General features: G+C 41.5%; 1 protein-coding gene across 6 annotated transcripts in view; it reads left to right on the top strand.

The window, feature by feature from the left end:
* Positions 1 to 25,495, top strand: part of CTBP1 (C-terminal binding protein 1) — a 943,073-nt gene that overhangs the window by 802,211 nt on the left and 115,367 nt on the right. For all 6 annotated transcript variants that reach the window (XM_029592698.1, XM_029592702.1, XM_029592712.1 and 3 more), the window contains one exon: positions 17,063 to 17,207. In XM_029592698.1, coding sequence (XP_029448558.1) covers positions 17,063 to 17,207 — 145 coding nt within the window. The remainder of the gene's footprint in view (positions 1 to 17,062; positions 17,208 to 25,495) is intronic.

The raw sequence follows: 25,495 nt of genomic DNA on the forward strand, positions 1-25,495 counted from the left end.
CATATCTTCTAATTATGCTCGATATCTCAGCAGCCTTTGACACTATCAATCATGAATCAAACATCTTAAGACTTCAGGAAATTGGCCTAAAAGACGTAACCCTTGCCTGGTTTAAATCCTTTTTCTCAAATAGATCCTTTCGGGTAAAAATAGGACCTACAGAATCCGATACAGTTTCTCTCAACTCAGGGGTCCCGCAGGGCTCATCACTATCCCCCACACTTTTTAACATCTACATGGCTCCACAATGTAAGCTTTTGGCGGGCCTAGGACTAGTCCATTACATTTACGCGGAAGATGTCCAGATCCTATTACCTATTAAAGCTTTTTTACACAACACTTTGAAACTTTGGGATATTTATTTTATCTCTATTAAACATTTACTCACTCAAATGTGTCTCTCTTTATGTTAAAACATTTTTATTGTTTCCAACAGCTTATTTATTTATTTATTTTTAGTTTTTCTATACCGATTTTCCTGCATAACATGCATATCAAACCGGTTTACAATACAACTGAATAAGCAGGAAGTAAACTTCCTTAGTCTAATACATTTAAACATCTTTAACTAAATATAAACAATACCATATAAACAACACAGAGAGTGTGGGGTCACTGACACACACTCCGCCAGCATAGCACAGAAACATTGAGGATAATATCCCTGCCCCCCAACCACTCCCTAATCCCACCCTAAACACCCCCCCCCTGTAGGTAAGACAGTGAGTCTATGATATGTTCCCTCTTCCTCCAGGCTTCAACAACGATGCGTCATTCCACAGAAGCTACAGCCAGGCTACGAGCCAGAATTCAGGATCAAACTGCGAGACCGATGTGAAAGAGTTTGTAAATAAAAGTCACAGGCGACAATATGAAATAACCACCCAACGCCTGTTGTAAATGCAATGTAAATACTCTATACAGGCCACTCACTTGTCTTTACCCAGCTCACTAATCACCTTTTATCAAAATAAGTCATCCTTTTAGAGAAAGTACAAACTTTTATTTATTCCATAAAAATTTATCCCATGAAGATTTCAATAGGTAATGCACATTACTCTCTCAACCGCGTTGAGAAGCGTTCCTATACAAAGATTGATGTTAAAGTTTGAAGCCATGTCAAGAAGTACTTCTGCTGAAAGATTGGTGGTTAAAATTCATCATGTACCAGCGAGCCGGTGGTAGTCCATAAGCTGAGAAATAATCCCCTGATGCAGGCGGTAGGAGGACCGCCGAAACACCATGGCGTCGGGCATGCTATGAAGCAAGTTTTCTTGGGTGTGCTGTGAAGCAAGTATCCTTGGACATACTGTGAAGCCAGTTCTTTTCAGAAAAGGAGTACACAATTGACAACTTTTTCCAGCGGTCCTCATGGGCACATTGTGAAGCTATAAAGCAAGTTTAAGCATGCTGTGAAGTAAATTTTCTTGGGAGTATACAATTGATAACTATGGCCAGTAGGTCTTATGTTTAAGGTATATTTATTCTGAAGGAATTGAACACAGTAATCAGCAAGCAATGAAGATGCCAAGGATATATGGACCTTGAACATATGATTTATTGTTCTCATTATATTTTCCTTGTAAAAAATTAAGACATTCATTGCAAATTGTAGAAATAGTTGTGTTTGTGTGGGGGTAGTTATGGATATGTGTTTTATAGGGTATGTATGAATGGGATAAAGTTGTAAATGGGATATTTTGGTATGAATGAGTAATTAAGGAATGTTTGAATGATTTTATTGGTTGAGAGAGTAATGTGCATTACCTATTGAAATTTCATGGGATACATTTTTATGGAATAAATAAAAGTTTGTACTTTCTCTAAAAGGATTACTTATTTTGATAAAAGGTGATTAGTGAGCTGGGTAAAGACAAGTGGGTGGCCTGTACAGAGTATTTACAATAAAAGTCACAGACCTTTAAAAACTGCTTCCTGTGTCGCGGTGACTGTCTCAACAGTAGGGCTTCCATATGCATCATTTGATGTAAAAGATTCCTCCAAGTCCAATATGAAGGAGGGGAATCCTCCTGCTACTGCATTAAAATGACCTTCTTGGCCACAAAACATGCTTTACGGATAAACATTCTGGCACCCGCCTCCCGAACCCGTAACAGGGAAATGCAACCAAATAACATCCATAAGGGGGAAAAAGGAAGGTGCACATCAAGTAAGTGCGCCACATATTGCACTACCTGACCCCAAAACTGTTTAATAGGTGGGCAGTCCCAAAACGCGTGGGATAACGTGCCCTGTGCTGTATGACATTGCCCACACTCATCTGAAACTAGGAGTTTACAGTGAAACGCATCGTGCGCTGAGACACAGCCTCTACAGAGAAATTTAAATTGCATTTCCTGGTAATACATGTTCCCTGAAACCTGAGAGATTCATTTAAAACATTTTTGTATGATGGCCACTGTAAGTGTGAAAACACCGTCTTTATTCTACCGCTCAACAAGAAGGGAACAGGTATCAATACCCGCTAAGCGGTGAAGGTATTTATGATAAGCTGACAAGGAAGGCGCTTTAGAGTGGGCAAGGGAGAAAATATCTTCTAGAGATGCGAATGCCGAAGCTTGCTTCGTCAACGGTGCTCAAGACTCAATATAGTGCTCAAGTTGCAGATATGGGAACGCCGCCCCCGCTGTCAACCCATATATCACCTGAATCTCAGAAAAAGCCAAGATCCGGCCCCTGGGCGACAGCACATGGCCCAATTGTGTGATCCCTTTAGTGGCCCAGAAGTGGAAGGCCGCGGTTTGAGTTCCCGGAACAAAGTCCTTATTCCCTTGGATGGGAAGCAGATAAGCACATAGCCTATCCAATTTTAATAGGTCAGAGTACGCCAAGACGAACGCAAGGGCTTTACAAATACATTTTGTACTAAACACGTGGGGCCTTTAGCGACCTCCGCCTGTAGGAAAAACTTAAGATCCAGGAAGGACACTAACGCTTTATCTGCCTGCATATTTTCATAGTCGGAGGACCCCAAGAGCCAATCTCGTATCACCCGAAGATTACTAGCCAAGTTATATAATTCCAGGTCCGGGATCCCCAGGACCCCCTGTCCCCACTTCTCTCGCAACCAGGTCAGAGGGAATTCTAGCTTTCCGACCCTGCCAAAAAAAACCCAGCTGCGCCTTGTCAAGTTTAACTGACTCCAGCCGTCGCAAATAGATAGGCACCGTTTGAAATAAGTAAAGCCACTTAGGCAATATGAGCATTTTAAAAAGGTTGACTCGGCCACCCAAAGACAGTGGGAGCTGCTGCCATGCAAGCAATTTATCCGTAGTAAATTTAAGCAACGGTTGGACATTAGCGGCATAAAGCCGTGCCAAATTTCGCGGTACAGTCATCCCCAAATACGTAAAGGAATTCCCTGCCCATTGCAGTGGGAAATCCTCCACCCAAGTGGTTTGCAAATCATCAGGATATGCCAACGCGGTCGATTTATTCATATTTAATTTTAAACCTGAAAAAATGCCAAAAGCCCAAATTAGGCGTAGAAGAGGGGGCAAGGACTTGCGTGGATCCGTAATAAAAACTAACATGTCATCCGCAAACATGGCATATTTAAAAGTAACTGTGTGGAACCTCATTCCCTTAATGTCTCTGGCACCTCGGAGGGCACAAAGCAAGGGTTCAAGCTGCAAAATAAAAAGTAGGGGAGACAAGGGGCACCCCTGTCTAGTGCCCCGTGCAAGGGAGAATGCTTTGGATTCGGAACAGTTTGCAACCATAGTCGCCTCTGGTTCATGGTATAAAAGGTGCATTGCATTATAAAATTGCCCGTTAAAGCCCATCTTACACAAGATATGGAAAAGATACTCCCATTCCACCCTGTCAAAGGCCTTTTCGGCATCAAAACATTTGCCAGGAATGGGGCCCCCATTTGTTGACACATATTCATGGCGGCAAGCACCTTATGAACATTAGTGAGGGCGTATCGCTTCTTAACAAACCCCACCTGATTGTCCCCTACAAGCAGTGGAAGAATAGCTGCCAGCCTATCTGCCATGATTTTAGCTAGAATCTTGTGATCAAAATTCAAAAGATATATTGGGCGATACAACTCGGGTTGGACAGGATCCTTCCCAGGTTTTGGTATAAGGGCAATATGGGCCAGGTTCGCATGGGGAGGAGAAGAGCCCTGCTCTAGGAGTTCAGTATAGACCCGCACCAAGGGTACACCAACTAGGTCCGCCATGGGCTTATAAAACTCAGCATTATACCCATCAGGGCCTGGAGTCTTAAACGGTTTGGCTTGGCGAATGACATATAAAACGTCCTCCAAGGTAATACGTTGATTCAAGCCGGCCTTTTGTGCCATGGTGAGTTGAGGTAGACTTAAAGAAGAGCAAAAATGCTCATATGTGGCCACATCCCAGCCCCCCAAAGAATATAAGAAGCTAAATAAATTCCCTGAACCACTGAAAATTAGCCCCTGTCTCTGTGAAAAGCTGAGTGCAACGCAGGGATATTCCTAGGCCCTTGAGCTGCGCGCACCAAATTTGCCATCATTTTCCCGGCCTTATTACTGTGTTGATACAGCTGCTATTGGTAATACATAAAGCTCTTACGTGCTCCCTCTGATGTATCAGTGCATTAAGTTCACCCTGGATTGTTAAGAACTGCACCCTAGCAGAAACCATAGGTGTCCTGTTCAAGGCTACCCGCGCTTTGTTGAGCTGTGCAGTCAAAGACAGAAGTCGGCAGTCCATTGTCTTCTGTCTATGGGCCATATAGGTCCAAGAAAACAAAGAGTTAGGTGATCTATGATAGCCGTCAGGAAAACAAAAACACAATAGATGCCTCAGTCTTATTTCAGTATTTATTAGAACAGAGATGTGCTCAATAATTGCCCGACTCAGGCAATACATTTGCTGTACGTTTGATGAAACTCACTGTGTGGAGTTCCACCGAGAATTTGAAGTGTTCAAGCCCCTGAGGCAGCGGCCAACGAGCTTCGAAACTCGGCCTGAGTCGGGCAATTATTGAGCACATCTCTGTTCTAATAAATACTGAAATAAGACTGAGGCATCTATTGTGTTTTTGTTTTCCTATGGGCCATATAGGAAATGATATCCCCCCTCAAGACAGCCTTAGCCGTATACCAAAACAATATAGGAGAATCAATGTGTTGAGCATTCGAGTCCACATATTTTGCCCATTTATCTCTCAAATACTCTAGAAATTTAGGGTCCTTAGATAAATAGTGGGTATAGCGCCAGGAGCGAACGGCCTGACTAGGATTCCCGAACTCCACCTCCAACCACACCGGGGCATGATCCGAAACGAGGATCTCATCAGTACTCATGGCAGCTACCTCAGAAAAAGTGCGGACACTAATTAGGAAATAATCCAGCCTGGAAAGGGTTCCATGCACCCGAGATAAGTGAGTAAAATCTTTTTCTCCGGGGTGCAAAGTGTGCCACACATCAAGGAGGTGTAAGGAACACTCCAAAAAAGAAGGGCCCTGATCATAGCCCATATCATAACAGAGAGGGGGGGGAGATTTGTCTAATTGGGTGTCCCTGATAGTGTTAAAAGTCCCCTCCAGTTATGATGATATCATCTAAATGGGATATTAAAGATTCATAGATTCCCCTAAAAAAAAACCAGGATTATTAGTATTGGGAGCATATAAATTACATAGAATAATCTTGATCCGATAGAGTTCCACTACCAAAATAATATACCGTCCCAAGGGGTCTTTAAGTTCATGTATTTTGAGCAGCAGGTCCCTGGCAACCAAGATGGCTACCCCCGCTGAATAAGTAGTAGCCGAAGCATAATATACATCCCCTCTCCAATAGTGACGCAGTTTTTCATGTTCCCCATCATTAAGATGGGTTTCTTGGAGAAACGCTATGTTCGCTTTTTTCCGTTTCAAAAACGACAGAATCTTTCAACTCTTAATGGGCGAATTGATCTCACAAACATTCCAAGTGATTAATCTCATACCAGATTTAGCCATAGCAACCAGAACATACATCAATGAAAAAGATACAATGCAGTAATGAAGTGAGCGCCCTCCCAGCCCAGGCTCCCACCTGCGTAACCAAAGGCCCCGGGGAATGACCACACCCAAATAACAGAGAATAGATTGCAACACAGAACACTCACATACCCTACCCTACCCTCGCCCCCACACCTTCCACTATTCCTCAAATCCCCCTACCATTTCATATTCAGTAATGAGAACACTACCATGCTGGGCCCCCCCTCCCCCCCCCATCTAGTCCCCATCCACACCTCAAGAACACCATGATAATAACAAAAAGCAAAATTAAGGAAATACAAACATGTTATCATCCATTCGCAGCGTCCCAGCTAACACCAGTAATGATTGGAACAGTCAGTCTAAGCTGTTCAGGATAGATATTACTTAGGGCAATATAACCAATCATATTACCCGAAGCCATAGGACCGTCTGCTATAGCCAGCCATAAAAAAAAACCATGACAAGCTAAGCTTCAGGACCAATAACCAGAGCTAGCCATATACAAAAAACCATGGCTGAATACCCAGTAAGGCTGGTGGCAGCGCACAACCATAGAGCAAAAGGGGAACAAGCCAGTGACTGCCAATTAAAAAAATCAGGCATTCGGCTCCGAGAAAAAAACTCAACACAAAAAGAACCCCCCGCGGGCCTACACCACCAAGCCCTGCCAAGAATAAAAAAAAACCTGAACCGCTAAAAGTAAGCAGGTTGAGGGAAAAAACAACTGCAAACAACCTTCAGCGGCCCAGCCTATGTAGGTATGTATGGTAGACGTGCAGTCCCAGCCATGGCAAAACGTAAACCCGCTAGTGCAATTAAAACAAGGGAGCTACCCTGGCCCTGAAACCCAGCAACATAGTCAGCCATATAAAAAAAAAAAACATGGCTGCCAAAGCAATGGGGCCATCAGCCGATAGTCAACAAATAAAAAAAAAAAACATGACTACCGGGATAAGGCGGCTGATCAGGTCCGATTAGCGCTCATGCACTGAGTTCAGGGGAGAACCCCGACCTCGTGCCCAGTCACGGCGCTCCGAAGAATGTGCCAAAGTCAATCAGGCACTTGCAGACATAGGGCTCAGGGTATCGATCCATAAGGGTGAAAGGAAAGTGAACAAAAGAGAAAAAAAGAAACTGTCTCTGCACCCATCAAACCACTGCCGAGCATCACGGAGCTTACTTATTTCGATGTTTCTTCCATTCCTGCGGGCTGTATCAGGCTTTTGGCTTCCTCAGCTGTGTTATACCAGCAGACGCCTTTCGCAGTAACCACGCGGAGGCGGGCCGGATAGATCAGCGTGGCACGGGTTCCTTGCGCTATTAATTGAGTACATATGGGGGCCATAGCCTTGCATTGCGCCGCTACCGCCGGGGAGAAGTCCTGGAACAGCATGCCCTTCACATTATCGTAAGAAATCCTGTTTTTTGCCTGAATTGCTTGCAGAATTTCCTGCTTCTGAACATAGTTAAGAATTTTTGCCACAACAACATGGGGCCTTACCGCGTTTTGCAACCTAGGCCCCAGCCTATGAGCCCGCTCAATATGCAGGCGGCCATGTTTCTGAGAGAGGCATAGCTCTTTCTCCAGCGATGCCTCCAGCACTGCAGGCAACTGACAATCCTCCATGGTTTTGGGCAGGCCGATTAACTGCAAGTTCGAGCAGTGTGACCTGTTCTCCGGGTCCTCGAGTTTTGCAGTCTGCTTTGCCACAGTAGCCTGCAGGGTTGCAATTGTGGCCTGTGCAGCCTGGAGGCCATCCTGGTTATCGGAGACAGGGGTCTCCAATTCTGTAAATCGCGCCTCAAACCTGCCTAAATTTCAGAGATTTCAGTTACCTTACTGGAAATAAGTTTAATATCCGGGCCCAGAGCCTCTAGAACCACAGATTTTATGTCCGCAAGGCCCGTGCCCAAGGGGGAATCAGGTGGGCTGCTGGCAGCCATCACTGTGACTTCTGAAGGTTTGTGGCATTCCTTTCCCTTTTCCTTATCTTTGCGGATGATACGAGAGGACATTCCGGGCCAGATCGCCGCTCCCAAGCAAGAGCAACAAGTTGCTGAATCAGCAATGTCCCTAAGTTATCATTTAAGGTGCAGATGGGGTCCGATGCAGAAGGCCTGGCTCCGAGAGCGAGAGAATCACATCCTTTTCCCTCACTGCATCATGTGATCTCCATGTGTCTCTCTTTAAACAATTCAAAAACCGTAATTCTTTATATATGTAATAAAATCACAGAAAAGATCTCAACGAATATTAGCTCGTGCCTTCCCTCTTATAAAATTAGTCAGGAAGCAAGGGATCTTGGCTGTATCCTAGATAGCGAACTTAACTAGAAGGCGTTTATAAAAGCAGCAGTCAAAGATGGATTTTATAAACTACAAATATTGAAGAAATTAAAACCCTTGCTCCATAGTAGCAACTTTCGAACAGTATTCCAAGCCCTTTTGTTGTCTAAACTTGACTATTGCAATGCCCTCCTGTTGGGCTTACTGTTAGCATCAATCCGTCCTATGCAACTCTTACAAAATGCGGCTGCACATCTACTAACTAATTCTAAGAAATTCGACCACATCACTCCTATATTGATGAATCTTCATTGGTTACCCATCCATGCCCGAATTCAGTACAAATGTCTGACCTTAATCCAAAAAACAATATGTGGTGAGAATACAGATTGGTTAAATGCATCACTTCATATACACACTCCTTCACGCAATTTAAGATCTCTAGGTAAGGCACTACTCTCCATCCCATCACCGAAGTCTGCCCATTTAAGTGCAGTCAGGGAAAGGGCACTTTCACTGGCAGGGCCAAAACTTTGGAACTCTCTTCTGCTGGACATTTGACAAGAAGCAAACACACAGTCATTCAAAAAAATGTTGAAAACCTGGTTGTTTGAACAGGCGTACACCCAGCTAAGATAATCCAAGGTTTTATTGACTCTTCCATTTTATATTTATTTCATTTTTGTAGGATAAGGAGTTTTAATTTATTTATAGTGTGATTTGATTTAATAATTGTATTTTTTGTAATTTTATAGTTTTTATAGTTAGTAACTTATTTAATTTCAATTTTATTTTATCTAGTAACTTTAAAGGGCAATTTTTTCCAAATTCTTAATGTTGTTAATATCATTTTATAGTTTACGGTGCATTATTTTTAACCGATTTATTAACGTTATTTATTAGTATATTTAATTTATCTTATTTAATAGACAAAGAATAATGGTTTGGTCTTTCTACTGATGTGAAGTTAAACACAAATGTTCGGTATATAAAAAATGTTAAATAAAAATAAAATAAATATTTGAAACCGCAGACTTGGTATGGTTCACTTTAAAATCTGAGATTCTCCCATATTTATCTATTTCCTCCATCAGGGCATGTAATGACCCAACAGGAGTTGACAACCTAAACAGCACATCATCCGCATCCAACAAGATATGATACTCCTAAGAACCCACTCTAATTCCCATAACATTTTTCGTATCCCAGATAGTAGATGCAAAGGGTTCCATAGTGAAGGCAAAATGTATCGGTGACAGGGGATAGCCTTGCATCGTCCTCTTTCCCAAAATAAAGGGAGTGGAATGCCTCCGGTTTACTCGCAACCTTGCTGAGGGTTCATGATAAAGTTGTCTCACCCACTTAGAATAATTATTCCCCAACCCCAGCTTATGCATATCTGCCCACAGATACTCCCAATGCACCCGGTCAAAAGCCTTTTTGACATTGATGGTCAACAAAATTGCCGGAATCGTTTGCGCTACCAAATTAAATTTAATACCATTCTAAATTATCAGCTGTGTGCCTCCCTGGGGTAAACCCTGATTGATCTGCATACACTAGCTCAGGAATCACCCCTGCCAACCTGGTGGCTAAAATTTTTGCTAACAGTTTTACATCAATATTCAGCAATGATATGGGTCTATACGAACCACAATTAATCCTATCTTTCCCCTCTTTGAGCAGTACTAGAATACCAACTTCTTTCATGGATGGGGCAAGTTCATCTGTTCCCAATAGGGCATTGAACATCTCCTTTAAAGTGTCCGCCAAAATATTTGCAATTTTTTTTTTAATAAAAGCTAGCTGAAAAGCCTCTAATCCTGGGGTCTTGTCAACTTTCAGTATTTTGATAGCCTGCAACACCTCTATCTGGGAAATGTCCCATTCCAATCTCTTCTGCTAGTCAGTATCAAGTTTTGGAAGCCATACACATGCCAAATATCCTTCAGTATCCTCCTTTTTTTTTATTAAACCTTCTGCTGAGTAAAGCTCCTGATAGAATTGGTTAAAACACTGCCTTACCACTTCCGGGGCATAATGTCCCTGGCCATTCCTGATATTAGTTATCTGGGCCTGTGCCACTTTTTTTTAACTTGCTCGCCCTCAATTTAGAGGACTTATTACTAAATTCGAAGTGTTCCTGTTTTAACAGCAAAGGTTTGAGCGAAAGATTCCAACTGGTACCCCTCCAGCTCCCTTCTCGCTTTATCCTGTTGTTGCCAGATCTTCCGCGAATCATTTCTCTTATGCCAGGTCTCCAAATGCCTGATTTGAGTGAGTAATTCCTCCACTCCTCTCTCTTTATTTCTTTTCCCATGAAATTAATTTACCTCGAATGGACCGTCTTCAACCCATCCCACACCATACTTGGGCAAACTTCACCAATATGATTAATATCTAAATATTCACTAGCACATTTTCAACCTATTTTTTGCTACTGCTTCATCCTGCAACAATGCATCATTAGGTCACCAGAGGGTTTGATTATCTGATACGGAATCTCATCCCAAATAGATCCACACCGGAGCATGATCTGACCCTGTTCAAGATTGATTCCAACTCCCCTCACCTCCCCCATCAAAGAATTTGCCCCCCCAAAAATAGTATGGAGTATGTTCCATGTGGGTGTGAATAAAATGTGTAATCTCTAGTGTGGTTGTTTTGTGCCCTCTATACATCTATAAGATTTAATGTTTTTATCATATGCATTAAATTAACCCCTGTTTCTTCATCCTTGACTCCATAGATGCCAAAGAGTCCAATTCTGGTTTCAGTGCCAAATGAAAGTACCCACCTACTGTTAAAGGGCCCTTAGCATACAATACAATTTTTTCAGCACTTTCTCATAGAAATGCCCTTGTCAGAATTTGTAGCATATAAGTTTACAATTGTGGTCACCCCCCACCCCTTCCCAATTGCATATTTATAATTAACCATTTACCTTCCTTGTCCTTATATCATTTACCAATGACCACCTTCAGCATTTTCCATATCAAGATCCCCACTCTGCATCTTCCCCCCCCCCCCCCCCCTTTACTGGAAGCTAGAATTACGTGTTCAAAATGTTTGTTTCAAAACCCACTCGTCCCTCTTGTGGAAATGGGTCTCTTGCAAAAGAACAATATCTGCTTTCATACGTGACCCCCCTCCTTAAATAGCAATTGCCTCTTCATATAGATATTTATAAGATAATTTAATACCCCCATCAGGCATCCCAGGAACATTGGAAAATATTACTGGCAGACCCACCTTTCCCCTGCTCCCCTTCCACCTCCCTGCCCCCATCCACCCCATACCACTCTTCCCCCCCCCCACCCATTCCCCTTCCATAAATACCCTCCATCTCTTTGCACCTTCCACTCCCTGCAAAGATATAAAAGGAGAACCCACAGCCCAGATGCCGCCCATCACCCTATTCCCGGTATACTATTTTAAACCTCAGTTGAACTTTCCAACAATAATTAACCATTATAATCAAACTTAAATGCACTATCATCAACCTATAACCGCCAAAAACCTCCCCCCCCCCCCCCCCCCAAATCATACAAATAGTCAAATCTCTTTCATAAGGGAAGAGGCTTCATTAGCCCCCCTTAAGCGCCCAGTAGCTATCCTCTGAAGAATTCTTGTTGCCACACCATCACTTCTGTCCATCTGTCAGGATCATGAGCCTGTGTACTGCTAAGCTTTCTTGCTGGAATTCTCTGCCATTTTGCAAACACCTTGCTTCTCCATGCATCTATTGCGATTCCTGGGGTCGCTCCATCTTGCATCCTGTGTGCCTCCGAATTCTGAAGGAATCCCGCCTTCTGCAGCGCCTCACTCACCTCATCAATGATCTTTTGTCTTATAAGTCTCCCCTTCCATAGTGAACAAAATGCTGAAGGGAAATATTCATTTGTATCTCGCGTTATCTTGCCACAGAGTGTCTGTAGCCTCTTTCATTTCTCTGTGCCTACCGAGCATCGCAGCAGGTAAGTTGGCAAAAAATTCAATTTTGTGGGATTCCGACTGGAATACTCCTCCCTGCCCTCGCAGTCACCAAGACTTTTAACCAATAGTCTCTGAAGCACATGATGATATCACTTGGGAGATTCTGGCGTTTGTCTTTCCAAGCGATGTGCCTGTTCAATCTGAAATACAGGCTCCTCCCCCTCCAAGTCACCTGTTCCAGCCAACAAGGCCTTGCAGATTCATTTCACCATCTCAACACAGTCCATATGTTCCTGTGTTTCAGGGACTCCTCAGAAGCCCAAATTGTTCCTGCATGCATGATCTCCCAAGTCCACAATCCTAGTGCTTACTTCCTCCTTCCCTTCCCTCAGTGCCATGACCTCATGCTGCAGCTTTTCAATTTATGCGATCTGAACCTCTTGTCGCTACTTGACCTCATTCACGCAGGAACCAACTTCAGTTAATTCCTCTCGTAGCTCATTTACCACCTCCAGATCTCATTTTAGTGTTGCCAATGTCCTGTTTGAGGTCCCTGAATCACGCCCTCATCTCTTCCTGGACCAATTGCTCACCCTCTGCATTGCACGTCTGGTCATGCTCACCCTCCTCTTCCGAACCAGAGGGAGATTGCTCCTACTCCATCCATAGGCCTTCCACCTGCCAGTTTGGAGTTGTGGCTGTGGCAAAGTAGCTTTTGATTTCAACTGCTTTCTTTCTTGTCGACATTGCAGCACAGCTATTAAGGCAGCAGAACACCGAAGATATGGACTCTTAACGCTTTGAATAGACACTGATTGCGAAGGATTACGTAAACATCTGATCAGAGCAACAGGATTAGGCTACCATCTTAGCCCATGACATCACTTCCTCTGGGACCACAGCTTTTTAACATATTTATAAATGATCTAGAGATAGTAACAACAAGTGTGGTGGTCTGATTTGCTGATGATACAAAATTATTCAAAGTTGCTAAATTACAAGAGGATTGTGAGAAACTGCAAGAGGACCTTGCAAGACTGGGCATTCAAATGGTAGAGACATTTAGTGTGGATGAGTGCAAAGTGATGCATGTAGGGAATAGCAATGAAATTAAAGCTACACAAATCAAGGTTCTACATTGGGAGTCACCACCCTGGAAAATGGTCTAGGCGGCGTCATGGATAATATGTTGAAATCCTCTGCTCAGTGTGCATATAGCACACTGAGCAAATAGAATGCTAGGAATTATTAGGAAAGGAATAAAGAATAAAACAGAGGGGTGTCATAATGCCTCTGTATGACTCCATGGTAAGACTGCACCTTGATTATGTGCAGCTCTGGTCATCTCATCTCAAAAAACATATATAGCAGAATTAAAAAAGGTTCAGAGAAGGGCAACCAAAACAATAAAGGAGTTGGAATGATTTCCATATGAGAAAAGACTAAAGAGGTTAGAGCTCTTCAGCTTAGAGAAGAGATGGCTGATATGATAGAGGTCTATAAAATAATGAGCGGAGTGGAACTGGCAAATATGAATCATTTGATTATTCTTTTAAAAAGTACAAAGACAAGGTAATGCATTTAAGACAAATAGGAGAAAATATTTTTATTCAAGGTATAATTAAACTCTGGAATTTGTTGCTAGAGGATGTGGTAGAAGCTGGGTATAGCTGGGTTTAAAAAAGATTTGGACAGATTCCTGGAAGAAGAGTCCATAAATCATTATTAAGGTGGACTTTGAGAAATACACTGCTTATCCCTGGGATAAGCAGCATGGACTCATTTTACCTTTTGGGATACTGCCAGATGTTTGTGACCTGGATTGGCCAATATTGGAAACAGGATTCTGGGCTTGATGGACCTTTGGAATGGCAAATCTTATGTTTAGAGACCATCATGACATGTGACATCACTGGTGAACTCAATAAATGACAGAACAGTCGTTTCTGCTGTAATTTGATGGGGTAGGAATAACTTGAGTATCCGATAGCTTCATGTTCTATAACCAAAAAGAAAAATACTTGATGATAAACATTCATTTAAAAAACTTTTATAGCCAAAAAATGCACAAAATTTCATTTTTTTTTTTTTAGACAGGACCACATTTATGACTCTTGCCTACACCGGAGGTGTCCTTTTTGCTCTCCTCCCACCTTCACTCCATTACTTGATTCTCAATTGGAGCGCACAGATGGACTCCCCTGTGTAAAAAAACCCAGTGTTTATCCACCTCTGGCCTATAGAGAGTATGTTCACCCTTAAAAAGTATTCAGTAATAGGAAAGGTTTTTCATGCTTGCCTCCATCTTGCTACATGTAATATATTTTTGGGGTGAGAAAGTGAGACTACCCTAATGTTTGATATGGAGTTTGTACTCTGGTGTTCTGCTCAAATTCTGCGTAACATTACAAGACATTTTGACAGCAGTTGCACCTTTATACTTCATACTGCCAGGTTTCTTAAATTAATGGAGCTAGTACGAGTGATTTTTCTTTTTTGTATAGTAAATTTATGCAACAAACAATAGCCAAAGTTTGCCTCTACTTGTACAGTAGATTAGTTAGCATCGTATTATTATTTCTTGAAGTTCTGCAAATTTGCTGCAGAGTAGGGGTTCCTAACCATTTGGAAAGTGAGGACCCCATTTAAACATTCAAAATTTTTGTTGAACCCCACATGAAATCTCTTTAATTTTATATGAGGTTAAATGCCATATGTAAATCTGATCAATGAGGTAAGAAAAATGCATTCCAGAATCACTTGTAATATATAAAAATGAATATTAACTAAGAATGGTTCCGATATAAACTGCGCTCTCTCTCTCCTGCCCTCCCTTTATGGTCCTTTCAAGAGTGTTACTCCCCACTTCTACCATGGCCTGTTCCCAAGTGCCTTCCCTCTTTCCCTCCACCTACAGACTCTTCCTGAGTGCTTTCCCTTCTGCTCTTTCCTCCCTGCAGCCCCTTCTCTGGTTCTGTCCCTCCTGTGATCTTTCTCCAAGTACCCTCCCTCCTGCCCTACTTGCCCCCATACATGGCCCCATCCTTAATGCCTCCTTTTTGTCCCTTCTGTATTCCTTTCCTTGATCCTCCCCTCAAGGCCCTTTCCTGAGTGCTTACCCTTCTGCATTCCTTCCCTCCTTCCCTTCCTTCATGGCCCCTTTCTGAGTGCTGTACACCCCTGCCCCCATGATCCCTTCTCAAGTGCCTTCCCTCCCCTATGGCTCCTTCCAGAGTGCTTTGCCTCCTGTCCTCTTCCCCTTGCAGCTCCTTCCCTGGTCCTCCAGCTCTTCCCATAGTCCCATCTCAAGTGCTCTTTTATTGATTAAATTGGATTTATTACCCACTTTTTGAATAAGATATTCATCCAAGGTGGTGTACAACATATTTGAAAGGTAACATACAGTCTGAAGGAGACTTCAGTAACAGCTAAACTTCACACTTATCAACAACAGGACTAAACTAGGTAAAAATAGAACAGGATTAAACTTGGAATGTCAATAACAGGACTAAGAATCAACACATCTTAGTAAAATCAACAAAAGACTAAAAGAATACAAACGTCTCAGCACATTGTTGTAGCCTTTTCAAGGCACTCATAAAAAATACAAACATCTCGGTAAAGCAATGGGTTGCAGCAGCATATTTAAGGCACCCCATAAGATGCCAAGTAGTTTTAGCCCTCCTTCCTGTTCTCTTCCTTCTTATGACCCTTTCCAAGTGCTTTCACTCCTAAGTTCTTCCTAATGCCCTCTCCTCTCTGTCCATTTCTCTGCCTCTTTCTGGGTGCTGATCCCACTATGGCCCCTTCTTTCATGCCTCCTTCTCTCTGACCCCCAACATGACCATAATACTCGCTCAGGGCAGCATTTTTTCCTCACAGTCAGACCAGCAGGACAGCCAAAGCACATAATAGCAGAGGACAGAAATGCTTCTCTGGATCATCTCCCTACTTGCTGCTGCTAGCCATGTGGTTCAGCGCCTGTTGAAAGTGCTGGTGGCAACATGCTTCTCCTGCTTTCAGCACAGCTTCAGACTTTCTGTGGTGGCAATCAGCTACACTCTTCCCTGCCTCCTCTCCATGCCAATTTGGGCTTCTTGAGGCTGCAGTCTTCCTCTCCTTGGCATGGGATTAGGTAATGAGGTTAGGCATCAGGAGTCTTCGAACAGAGCTCCTCAGAAATGAGGTCAGCATGCTGTATTCTTCAACAGTTGCACTTTGGTTGTTTCCCTTCTGGCAGACCCCCTCTGATGGTCTTGTGGACCCCAGATTGGGAACTACTGCTGTAGAGAATTTTCAGTTCTTGGCAATATAGCCACACATTGAGCATGTTGCTCATTGAGATCCCCAATAATTCTATAACTTGTCTCATGTTTTACAATGTTTTATGTAGTAATATAGCACTCATATTGCATTTGTGATCAGATAGAAAAATGCTGGAGTGATGGTCTTCTAATGAATTAAATAACGTTGGCAAAAATGCAACTATGCATTGAATAATGGTTCACTGTCATCCCTCAAAAGGTTTCTCTTTGGCAAGGTTTGGAAATTAGGGATTAGTAGTTTTCTTCATATCTGGAATCTCTGAAATGGATCTGTCAGTCTCAAGTCTTATATTTCAAAATTCTCTTGGTTTAAAGAACCTGTTTGATAATATAACTGAATTCATGCAAATAAAGAGTAGATTTTCTTTTTTAAAGGATTTCCAGAATTCTGCAGAGTTATATGAGCAGATTGTAAAATCTAAGTGCTGTAGAGTATGTGCATAAATGGGGAGGGAGAGAAAAACAATCCTATAATAGAAGCATTTCTTTTTTTTATTTTTTATTCTAGGTACTAAATGAAGCAGTGGGTGCACTGATGTATCACACTATCACTTTAACACGAGAAGACTTGGAGAAATTCAAAGCACTTCGAATAATTGTCCGAATTGGCAGTGGTTTCGATAACATTGATATCAAATCAGCTGGAGATTTAGGTAGGATTTTTAAGCAGTACTGGCTTATTTGAACATTTGTCTTTGCCACCAGATATTTATTAAAAAGAAGCACTGCTTAAACAGTAGACCAAAGTACAGAAGTTGGCATGATGTGTGTAGTAGTGTTTAGCTTGACAATTGTACAGTTTTATGCTATAATTTGGGCATGCTGGAGAAGAGAATCACCAATGACATCACATATCATGATCTCTGATGGGTCCATGCAGTGTGTGTTTGTGTGTGTATAGTTTGCCTACAAAGATTTAGATTTTGTGCTGCTTTTTTTTTTTGTAACTGTTTTACTGAAGTGACTAATTTAAGAATATTTTATTCTTTCCTTTGTCCCACACAAATCTGTGGTGCAGTTATAGCAGCTATAATGGTGTTAGAGAAAACTGATTTCTTTGTTATCTACCTTTTAGTAAACCAACATAGTAATTATAATATGGGCTTGTAAATTATTTTTATTGGATTATAAATTGTATGTTACAATTGGGAACATCATGTATCCACAACTTCTGACATATCTTACATCAAGTTTGTTCCAGTATGGTATGTTTATAGCCATAGAGATGATATTGCATCCTAGTGGTAGTCTCCTTATCATTGTTCTGTTACTTTAAGACAGTGCTGTTACAGAGTAATATAGTATTGAGAGCAGAAAAAGACCAAATGGCCCATCCAATCTGCCCGACTGTTTTCTTATGGAAGTAGCTGCCTCTCTGTGCAGATTATCCCCATGTTTCTATTAAAGGTAATAACTGTCACTCCATGCAATTACCCTTAAGTCTTATGTTAAGGGTAGTAATATTAACAATCAAAACCAAGCACTGTCAAACCCATTTCAAAATTGATGCTATCTACATTTTTACAGGGTGAGCAGCCTTCTTGATAATTCAGACAGTGCTTTTGGACTTGGCTGTAGAAACAGTCCTGCACTTTTTCCCTAAGACCTTAAAAGTCAGGGCTCTATTCCACCCCCCACCACCGTTGAAGTGGAGAGCGATGCTACACTTGTGTCAAAATGATAAAAGCTAATTGGTTAAGGGGTAGTAATCCCCATGCCTTCAGTTAGGGTTAGTATCTCCTGTTCCATGCAGGTTACCCCTCTTGCACCCTTTTCTTCATTTTCACCTCTAGCCTTTAGGATTACAGTGTTTATCCCTGCCTTTTTGAATTGATTTACTGTTTTCATCTTCACCACCTGTTCCGGAAGGGCATTCAAGGCATCCACCACATTATCTGTGAAGAATTATTTCTTGATGTTGGTTCTGAGTCGTCCCCCTGGAGTTTCATTTTGTGACCCCTAATTCTACTGCTTGCTTTCCAATGGAAAAGGTTTGAGGATCGTGCATCATTTAAAACTTTTCTGGTATCTGCATGATCCTGAACCCTTTTCCATTGAAAAGCAAGTAGTAAAACTAGGGGTGACAAAATGAAACTCTAGGGCAGATGACTCAGAATCAACATCAGGAAATATTTCTTCACAGAGAGGGTGGTGGATGCCTGGAATGCCCTTTCAGAAGATTTGGTGAAGACAAAAACAGTAAAGAAATTCAAAATGGCATGGGATAACACTAGATCCCTAAAGACTAGAGGTGGAAATGAAGAAAAGAGTGAATGGAGGTAACCTATATGGAGGCCCTCATCAGTTTGTTTGATAGTCATAGAATTCCACAAGTTAGGAAGTCATATCTTCATCTTGTTGATCCATGTATCTAATAGTACATGTACATAAGAACATAAGAAATTGCATACCTCTTCAGACCAAGGGTCCATCAAGCCCAGCATCGTGTTTTCAACAGAGGCTAAACCAGGCTACAAGAACCTGGCAAGTACCCAAACACTAAGAAGATCCCATGCTACTGTTGCCAGTAATAGCAGAGGCCATTCCGTAAGTCAACTTGATTAATAGCAGTTAATGGACTTCTCCAAGAACTTATCCAAACCTTTTTTAAACCCAGCTACACTAACTGCACTAACCACATCCTCTGGCAACAGATTCCAGAGCTTAAGTGTGAGATGAGTGAAAAAGAATTTTCTCTGATTAGACTTAAATGTGTTACTTGATAACTTCATGGAGTGCCTCCTAGTCCTTCTATTATCCGAAAGTGTGAATAACCGATTCACATCTACTCGTTCAAGACCGCTCATGATTTTAAAGACCTCTATCATATCCCCCCTCAGCCGTCTCTTCTCCAAGCTGAACAGCCCTAACCTCTTTAGCCTTTCCTCATAGGGGAGATATTCCATCCCCTTTATTATTTTGATTGCTCTTCTCTGTACCTTCTCCAGTGTGACTATATCTATTTTGAGATGCGGTGACCAGAACTGTACACAGTACTCAAGGTGTGGTCTCACCATGGAGCGATACAGAGGCATTATGACATTTTTTGTTTTATTCACCATTCCCTTCCTAATAATTCCTAACATTCTGTCTGCATTTTTGACTACTGCAGCACACTGTGTCAACGATTTCAATGTATTATCCACTATGATGCCTAGATCTTTTTCCTAGTTGGTAGCTCCTAATATGGAACCTAACATTATGTATCTACTGCATGGGATATTTTTCCCTATATGCAGCACCTTGCACTTGTCCACATTAAATTCCTTCTGCCATTTGGATGCCCTATCTTCCAGTCTCACAAGGCCCTCCTGCAATGTATCACAATCTGCCTGAGATTTAACTACTCTGAATAATTTTGTATCATCTGCAAATTTGATTGCCTCACTCATTGTATTGCTTTCCAAATCATTTATAAATATATTGAAAAGCACCGGTCCAAGCACAGATCCCTGATCACTCCACTGTTTACCCATTTCCACTGAGAAAACTGACCTTTTACCGTATTTTTCGCTCCATAAGACGCACCTGAGCATAAGACGCACCTAGGATTCAGAGCAGGAAAATTAAAAATAAAAATGGTGTGCTAAACCGGCTCTGTTCCCGGGCGTCTGTGTGTCTTATGGGGCAAATTAGGGGAGGGCATAACATTTTTTTTGTCCCCATATCGTATTCAGGTCTGGGAAGGGCCATTTCTGACCACTCCCCAGATCAGAAAACGTTTATCGTTCTCTTGTTGAAAAAAAAACAAAACACCCCATACTAACCCTTTAAATGTAATTAACTATAACCCCCTACCCTCCTGACCCCCCCCCCCCCTAGACTTGCCAAAAGTCCCTGGTGGTCCAGCGGGGTCCAGGAGCGATCTCCTGCACTTCAGCACCATGTGACAAGGGCTGGCCAATGGCACCAGTAGCCCCTGTGACATAGTAAGGGCAAAGGCTATCGGCGCCATTTTGAATACTGGCAGCTTACAGCCGAAGTGTAGGAGATCGCTCCTGGACCACCAGGGACTTTTGGCAAGTCTTGGGGGGGGGGTCAGGAGGGTGAGGGGATGTAGTTAGTTTTGTTTTGTTTTTTATATTCGCTCCATAAGACACACAGACATTTTCTCCCCGCTTTTGGGGTAAAAAAAGTACGTCTTATGGAGCGAAAAATACGGTAATCCTACTCTCTGTTTCCTGTCTTTTAACCAGTTTGTAATCCACGAAAAGGACATCGCCTCCTATCCCATGACTTTTTAGTTTTCTTAGAAGCCTCTCATGAGGGAGTTTGTCAAATGCCTTCTGATAATCCAAATACACTACATCTACCGGTTCACCTTTATCCACATGTTTATTAACATGTTTATTAAGATGTCTTAATGTTTAGAAGTATCCTTAGAGATTGGCTATCCTAGCCACCCTCACTCTCTGTATAAAGTTTGCCGATTGTTGTATACTCTTGTTTTCCCCCCTTTCTTTTCCTAATCCCCAGTTGCTCGCCCTTGTTATAATGTAACTTTTGACTCTGCAAATATCTGCCTCTTGTAATATGTTTATTGACTATGTTATTGTTAAAACTTTTGTTCGATGTAAACCGAGTTGATTTGATCTGCATCAAGAAATTCGGTATAGAAAAACCTTAAATAAATAAATAAATATAACCCCTTCAAAAAATTGAAGCAGATTTGTGAGGCAAGACTTCCCTTTGTTAAATCCATGTTGACCGTGTTCCATTAAACCATGTCTTTCTATATTCTCTGTGATTTTGATCTTTAGAATAGTTTCCACTATTTGTCCCAGCAAAGTCAGGCTCACTGGTCTATAGTTTCCCGGATCGCCCCTGGAGCCCTTTTTAAAATATTGGGTTACATTGGCCACCCTCCAGTCTTCAGGTACAATGGATGATTTTAATGATCGGTTACAAATTTTAACTAATAGATCTAAAATTTCATTTTTTAGTTCCTTCAGAACCCTAGGATGCATACCATCCGGTCCAGGTGATTTTGCTACTCTTTATTTTATTTATTTATTTTTAGATTTTTATATACCGGTGTTCCTATATGAAATAAAGATCACATCTGTTTACATTGAAACAGAACATGAAAATTGCAAAAGGCATTACATAGAACAAGGTTATGAAACTTGGAACAGAGTACATAAGTTCAAAATTTAACAATAACGTTGTAACATTGATGACCAAAAGATAAAGGAAAAGAAAAAGACTTAAACAATTAAGTTGACAGGTCTTATTGAGCATAAAAATTATAACGTATAAGTGAGAATTAGTTTTAGTTTGTCAATCTAGCCTACTACATCTTCCAGGTTCACAGTGATTTGGTTTAGTTCATCTGATTCATCACCTTTGAAAACCATCTCCGGAACTGGTATCTTCCCAACATCTTCATTAGTAAACACAGAAGCAAAGCATTCATTTAGTCTTTCTGCAATGGCCTTATCTTCCCTCTGTCATCTAACAGTCCAACTGCCTCCCTCACAGGTTTCTTGCTTCGGATATACTTTTTATTATGAGTTTTTGCCTCTACGGCCAACTTCATTTCAAATTCTCTCTTCGCCTGTCTTATCAATGTTTTACACTTAACTTTACAATGCTTATGCTTTTTCCTATTTTCTTCAGATGGATCCTCCTTCCAGTTTTTTGAAGAATTTTTTTTTTTTTTGCTAAAATAGCCTCTTTCACCTCACTTTTAACCGTGCCATCTAGACTGCGCATCTAACATTGTATTTTTAAACAATGTCCATGCCTGTTGAACACTTTTAAACTTTGCAGCTGCACCTTTCAATATTTTTCTAATTTCCTCATTTTCTCACTTTCCCTTTTGAAAATTTAGTGATAGAGCTGTAGATTTACTTATTGTCCCACTTCAGTTATTAGTTCAAATTTGGCCATGTTTGCTGAATTCTTAATGGGCCATAAAAAAATATCACAGGACTAAGTTCCAAGCTTACAGTCACCTGCCATTTGGCCCACCCCAACCCCCAGGTGTGGATTCTTTGTTTCTAAGAGAGAAAGCTGTTTTCCTAGGCCCAGGGCATGCACGAGGAATCCCTTCCCTATGTGTTATTATTAGCTCTTTAGGGCAGTCATACTGGAAATAGCAAGCTAGACTCACTGGTACGTGTAGCAAATGAAAGTTTACTATGATTGGTTTTAAAATCAAAAACGTATAGACAAATCAATGTCCAATTGTATCCAAACTTATTCTGTTTGATTAAGGCAGAAGTCCTGTGTCTCTATATCTTTTTCTGTGTCCCTCAGTACTGGGCTCTGGGTTGTTCCTACTCTCCACGTATTGGAAGCATAAGTGTTCCAGGTGGGCTGAAATTATCCTATTTGTGGCTGAATTCCCTGTCCCACAGTACCCGAGGACCAAACACACTTCTGCTCTTACAGCACCCATCCAGTGTCCTGTGTCCCAAGGTGGAGACTCTAGTAGAGGTCTCCAGCTGGTCAAGGTATGTCCTCTCTTTGGATCTCTGAAATCCTTCTCCAGAAGGAGAATAATCTTAGGCAGTTGAAAAGCCAGATCTGCCCCGTCCCTAACAGTGGGCAAGAAAAGGTGGCACAAACACTTTCTTCCTCCCAAAAAGGTGGAAACCAAATTTCTTTAAACAGAACTCCTGATCTTTCTCCTCTTACAAGACTCCTTCTCCCAGATCTGTGTAGAAATTGGCAATGGCAGAGTACCTCCTCTGGTTTCAGGCTTGGGGCCCAAAATTGAGGAGAACTCACAAACAGTCCTGGCTCTTAGAACCGCAACTCAAGACTGCCACACAACACTTAACGTTCCTCCTTCCTTATTCACCCAGGAGCTCACCACTCCAGACAGCCTCAAAGGAGGTGCTGTTATGAATGGTATGCTGCCTCCATCTCCTCACTACTTAACCCCGAATTAGGCTTGGGCCATCTAGTGGAGACTTGGGAGGTCTCTACATACATATACTGGATCTTAATTAGGTAGGTCAATGAAAGTAGGTAGGGCACAGGTGGATTTTTGAGAGTGAGAAAATAAAAAATTATGTGTGGGAGGTGATGAGGAAAAAGCAGAAATACTGAACAAATGTTCTTGTTCATTGTTTACTGTAAAAAGGTTTAGAGAAGGACTACAAGTAGTTGACCAGGGTAAAGTGGTAAGGTAGACGACACATCATTTACAGAGTAAAAGGTTCATATGAAACCTGAAAAATTGAAATTGGATAAAGCTATGGGGCTCAATGGGATACGCCCTAGGATATTCAGGGAGCTAGAAAGGCTCTGGAAAATCTCCTCACAGATCTCTTTAATTGATCTTTGGAGATGGGAGTGGTTCTGCAGAACTGGAACACAGTGGATGTCCTCCCTCATACAAGTGGGAAAAGAGAGGAAGTTGAAAACTACATACTGGGCAGTCTGACCTCAGGGTTGGGAAAATGAATGGACACACTACTATAGAAAAGGACAGTGAAATCTTCTGAGATCAGCATTTTAAAGGATCTGAGGCAGCATGGTTTTACCAGAAAGAGATCTGGTCAAACAAATCTGATAACTTTCTGTGATTGAGTGACTAGAGAATTAAACCAAGGGCATGTATTGAGTGTGATATACTTGAATTTCAGCAAAGCCTTTGGTACTTTTCTGGATAGGAGGTGCATATATATGTAAACTGAGCAGCCTAGGGAAGTGCCCCAAAGTGCTTGCCTGGATTAGAAACTAGTTTAGTGATAAGGCAACAGTGTTAAATGGTATTTGCTCTGAGAAAAGAAGTGCCTTTAGTTGTGTTCCGCAAGGATCACTCCAATATCTATGTGAACACGTGTAACCTTTGGCCAGGCCTAATTATGTGTATTCTAAAGGAGAGAAGTGGCATGAGAAATGATATAGATAGATTCAATACCTTACATGTAAAACTAATATAAAAGAAGCTAACTTTTTTCACTGGAAAAGCCATTCTAGAAGAACCTCACAGTGTGAGGTTTAAAAGGTGTAGACTCAAGATTAGCATCAGAATCTGTAAGTGACCTTTGCTTATATGCTGCTATTTGAATTTGCTGTGAACCAGTTTGGATTCATTTTTGTATTAAAAATAAAAACAAGTAATAAAGCCAATTAATAAATACTAAATTTCTAAACAGAAAGAGTGCTGGATGCATGGAGCGGTCTTCTAGATGAGATGGTGTAGGGCAAACCAATAATAGAATTCAAGAAAGCATGGGGATAAGCACAGGTGATCCCTAGTTACAAAGAAGTGAAAGGAAAAAGATCAACTGGGGCTATGACATTGTACTAGGAAATAAAGTAAATGGATAAGGTGGGCCCTATGGTCCTTATCTGCTATCAGATTATCTGTTTCTCCACCCTACTTCATTTATCTTTTTCTTTCCTTATTATCTTTCATCTTAATCTGTGCCATTTTTTATTTTTGTATCTCTTCTGCTTGTTGTAGTCTTTCTCATCCTCTTTGCAACTATTGCTGTCTTTCCAGAGTCAACTTTAGTAGTTCCTTTAGGAAGTAACTATTTACCTAAAATGTGTTCTTTCACATGTTTCATCCTAAAATGTTCCTTCTACATGTATTTCAATAAAAGATTAGACAACCTTCTCTCTTCCCTTTATTTCAAACATGTTTTGCCATTCCATTTCTGTGTGTTTGTCTCCACTAAGCACTCATGTACTTTTGTTGTTCTGTTTCCACAGTTTATCTCATCCTCCGTTTTCTTCTCCTCACTCTTTTCTCTTTAGTTTTTATTTAATTCTTCCCCAATGTCTTTCTTCTTCAGCTTCCCTTTCTTTTCCCGGACTTTTTCTCTCATTGCCTTTATGTGCTTTGAACTTCATTTCCCCATCCTCTGTTCTCTTAAGCACTTCCATTTGTTCTGCCTCGGAGATTTTGACACCCACATAATTCTTAAGACTGAACTACGCTGCTGACCTGTCATTATTCTTGCTTACTTCAGCTGAC

This window comes from Rhinatrema bivittatum, chromosome 1, assembly GCF_901001135.1.
Source record: "Rhinatrema bivittatum chromosome 1, aRhiBiv1.1, whole genome shotgun sequence".
NCBI classification, from domain to species: Eukaryota; Metazoa; Chordata; class Amphibia; order Gymnophiona; family Rhinatrematidae; genus Rhinatrema; species Rhinatrema bivittatum.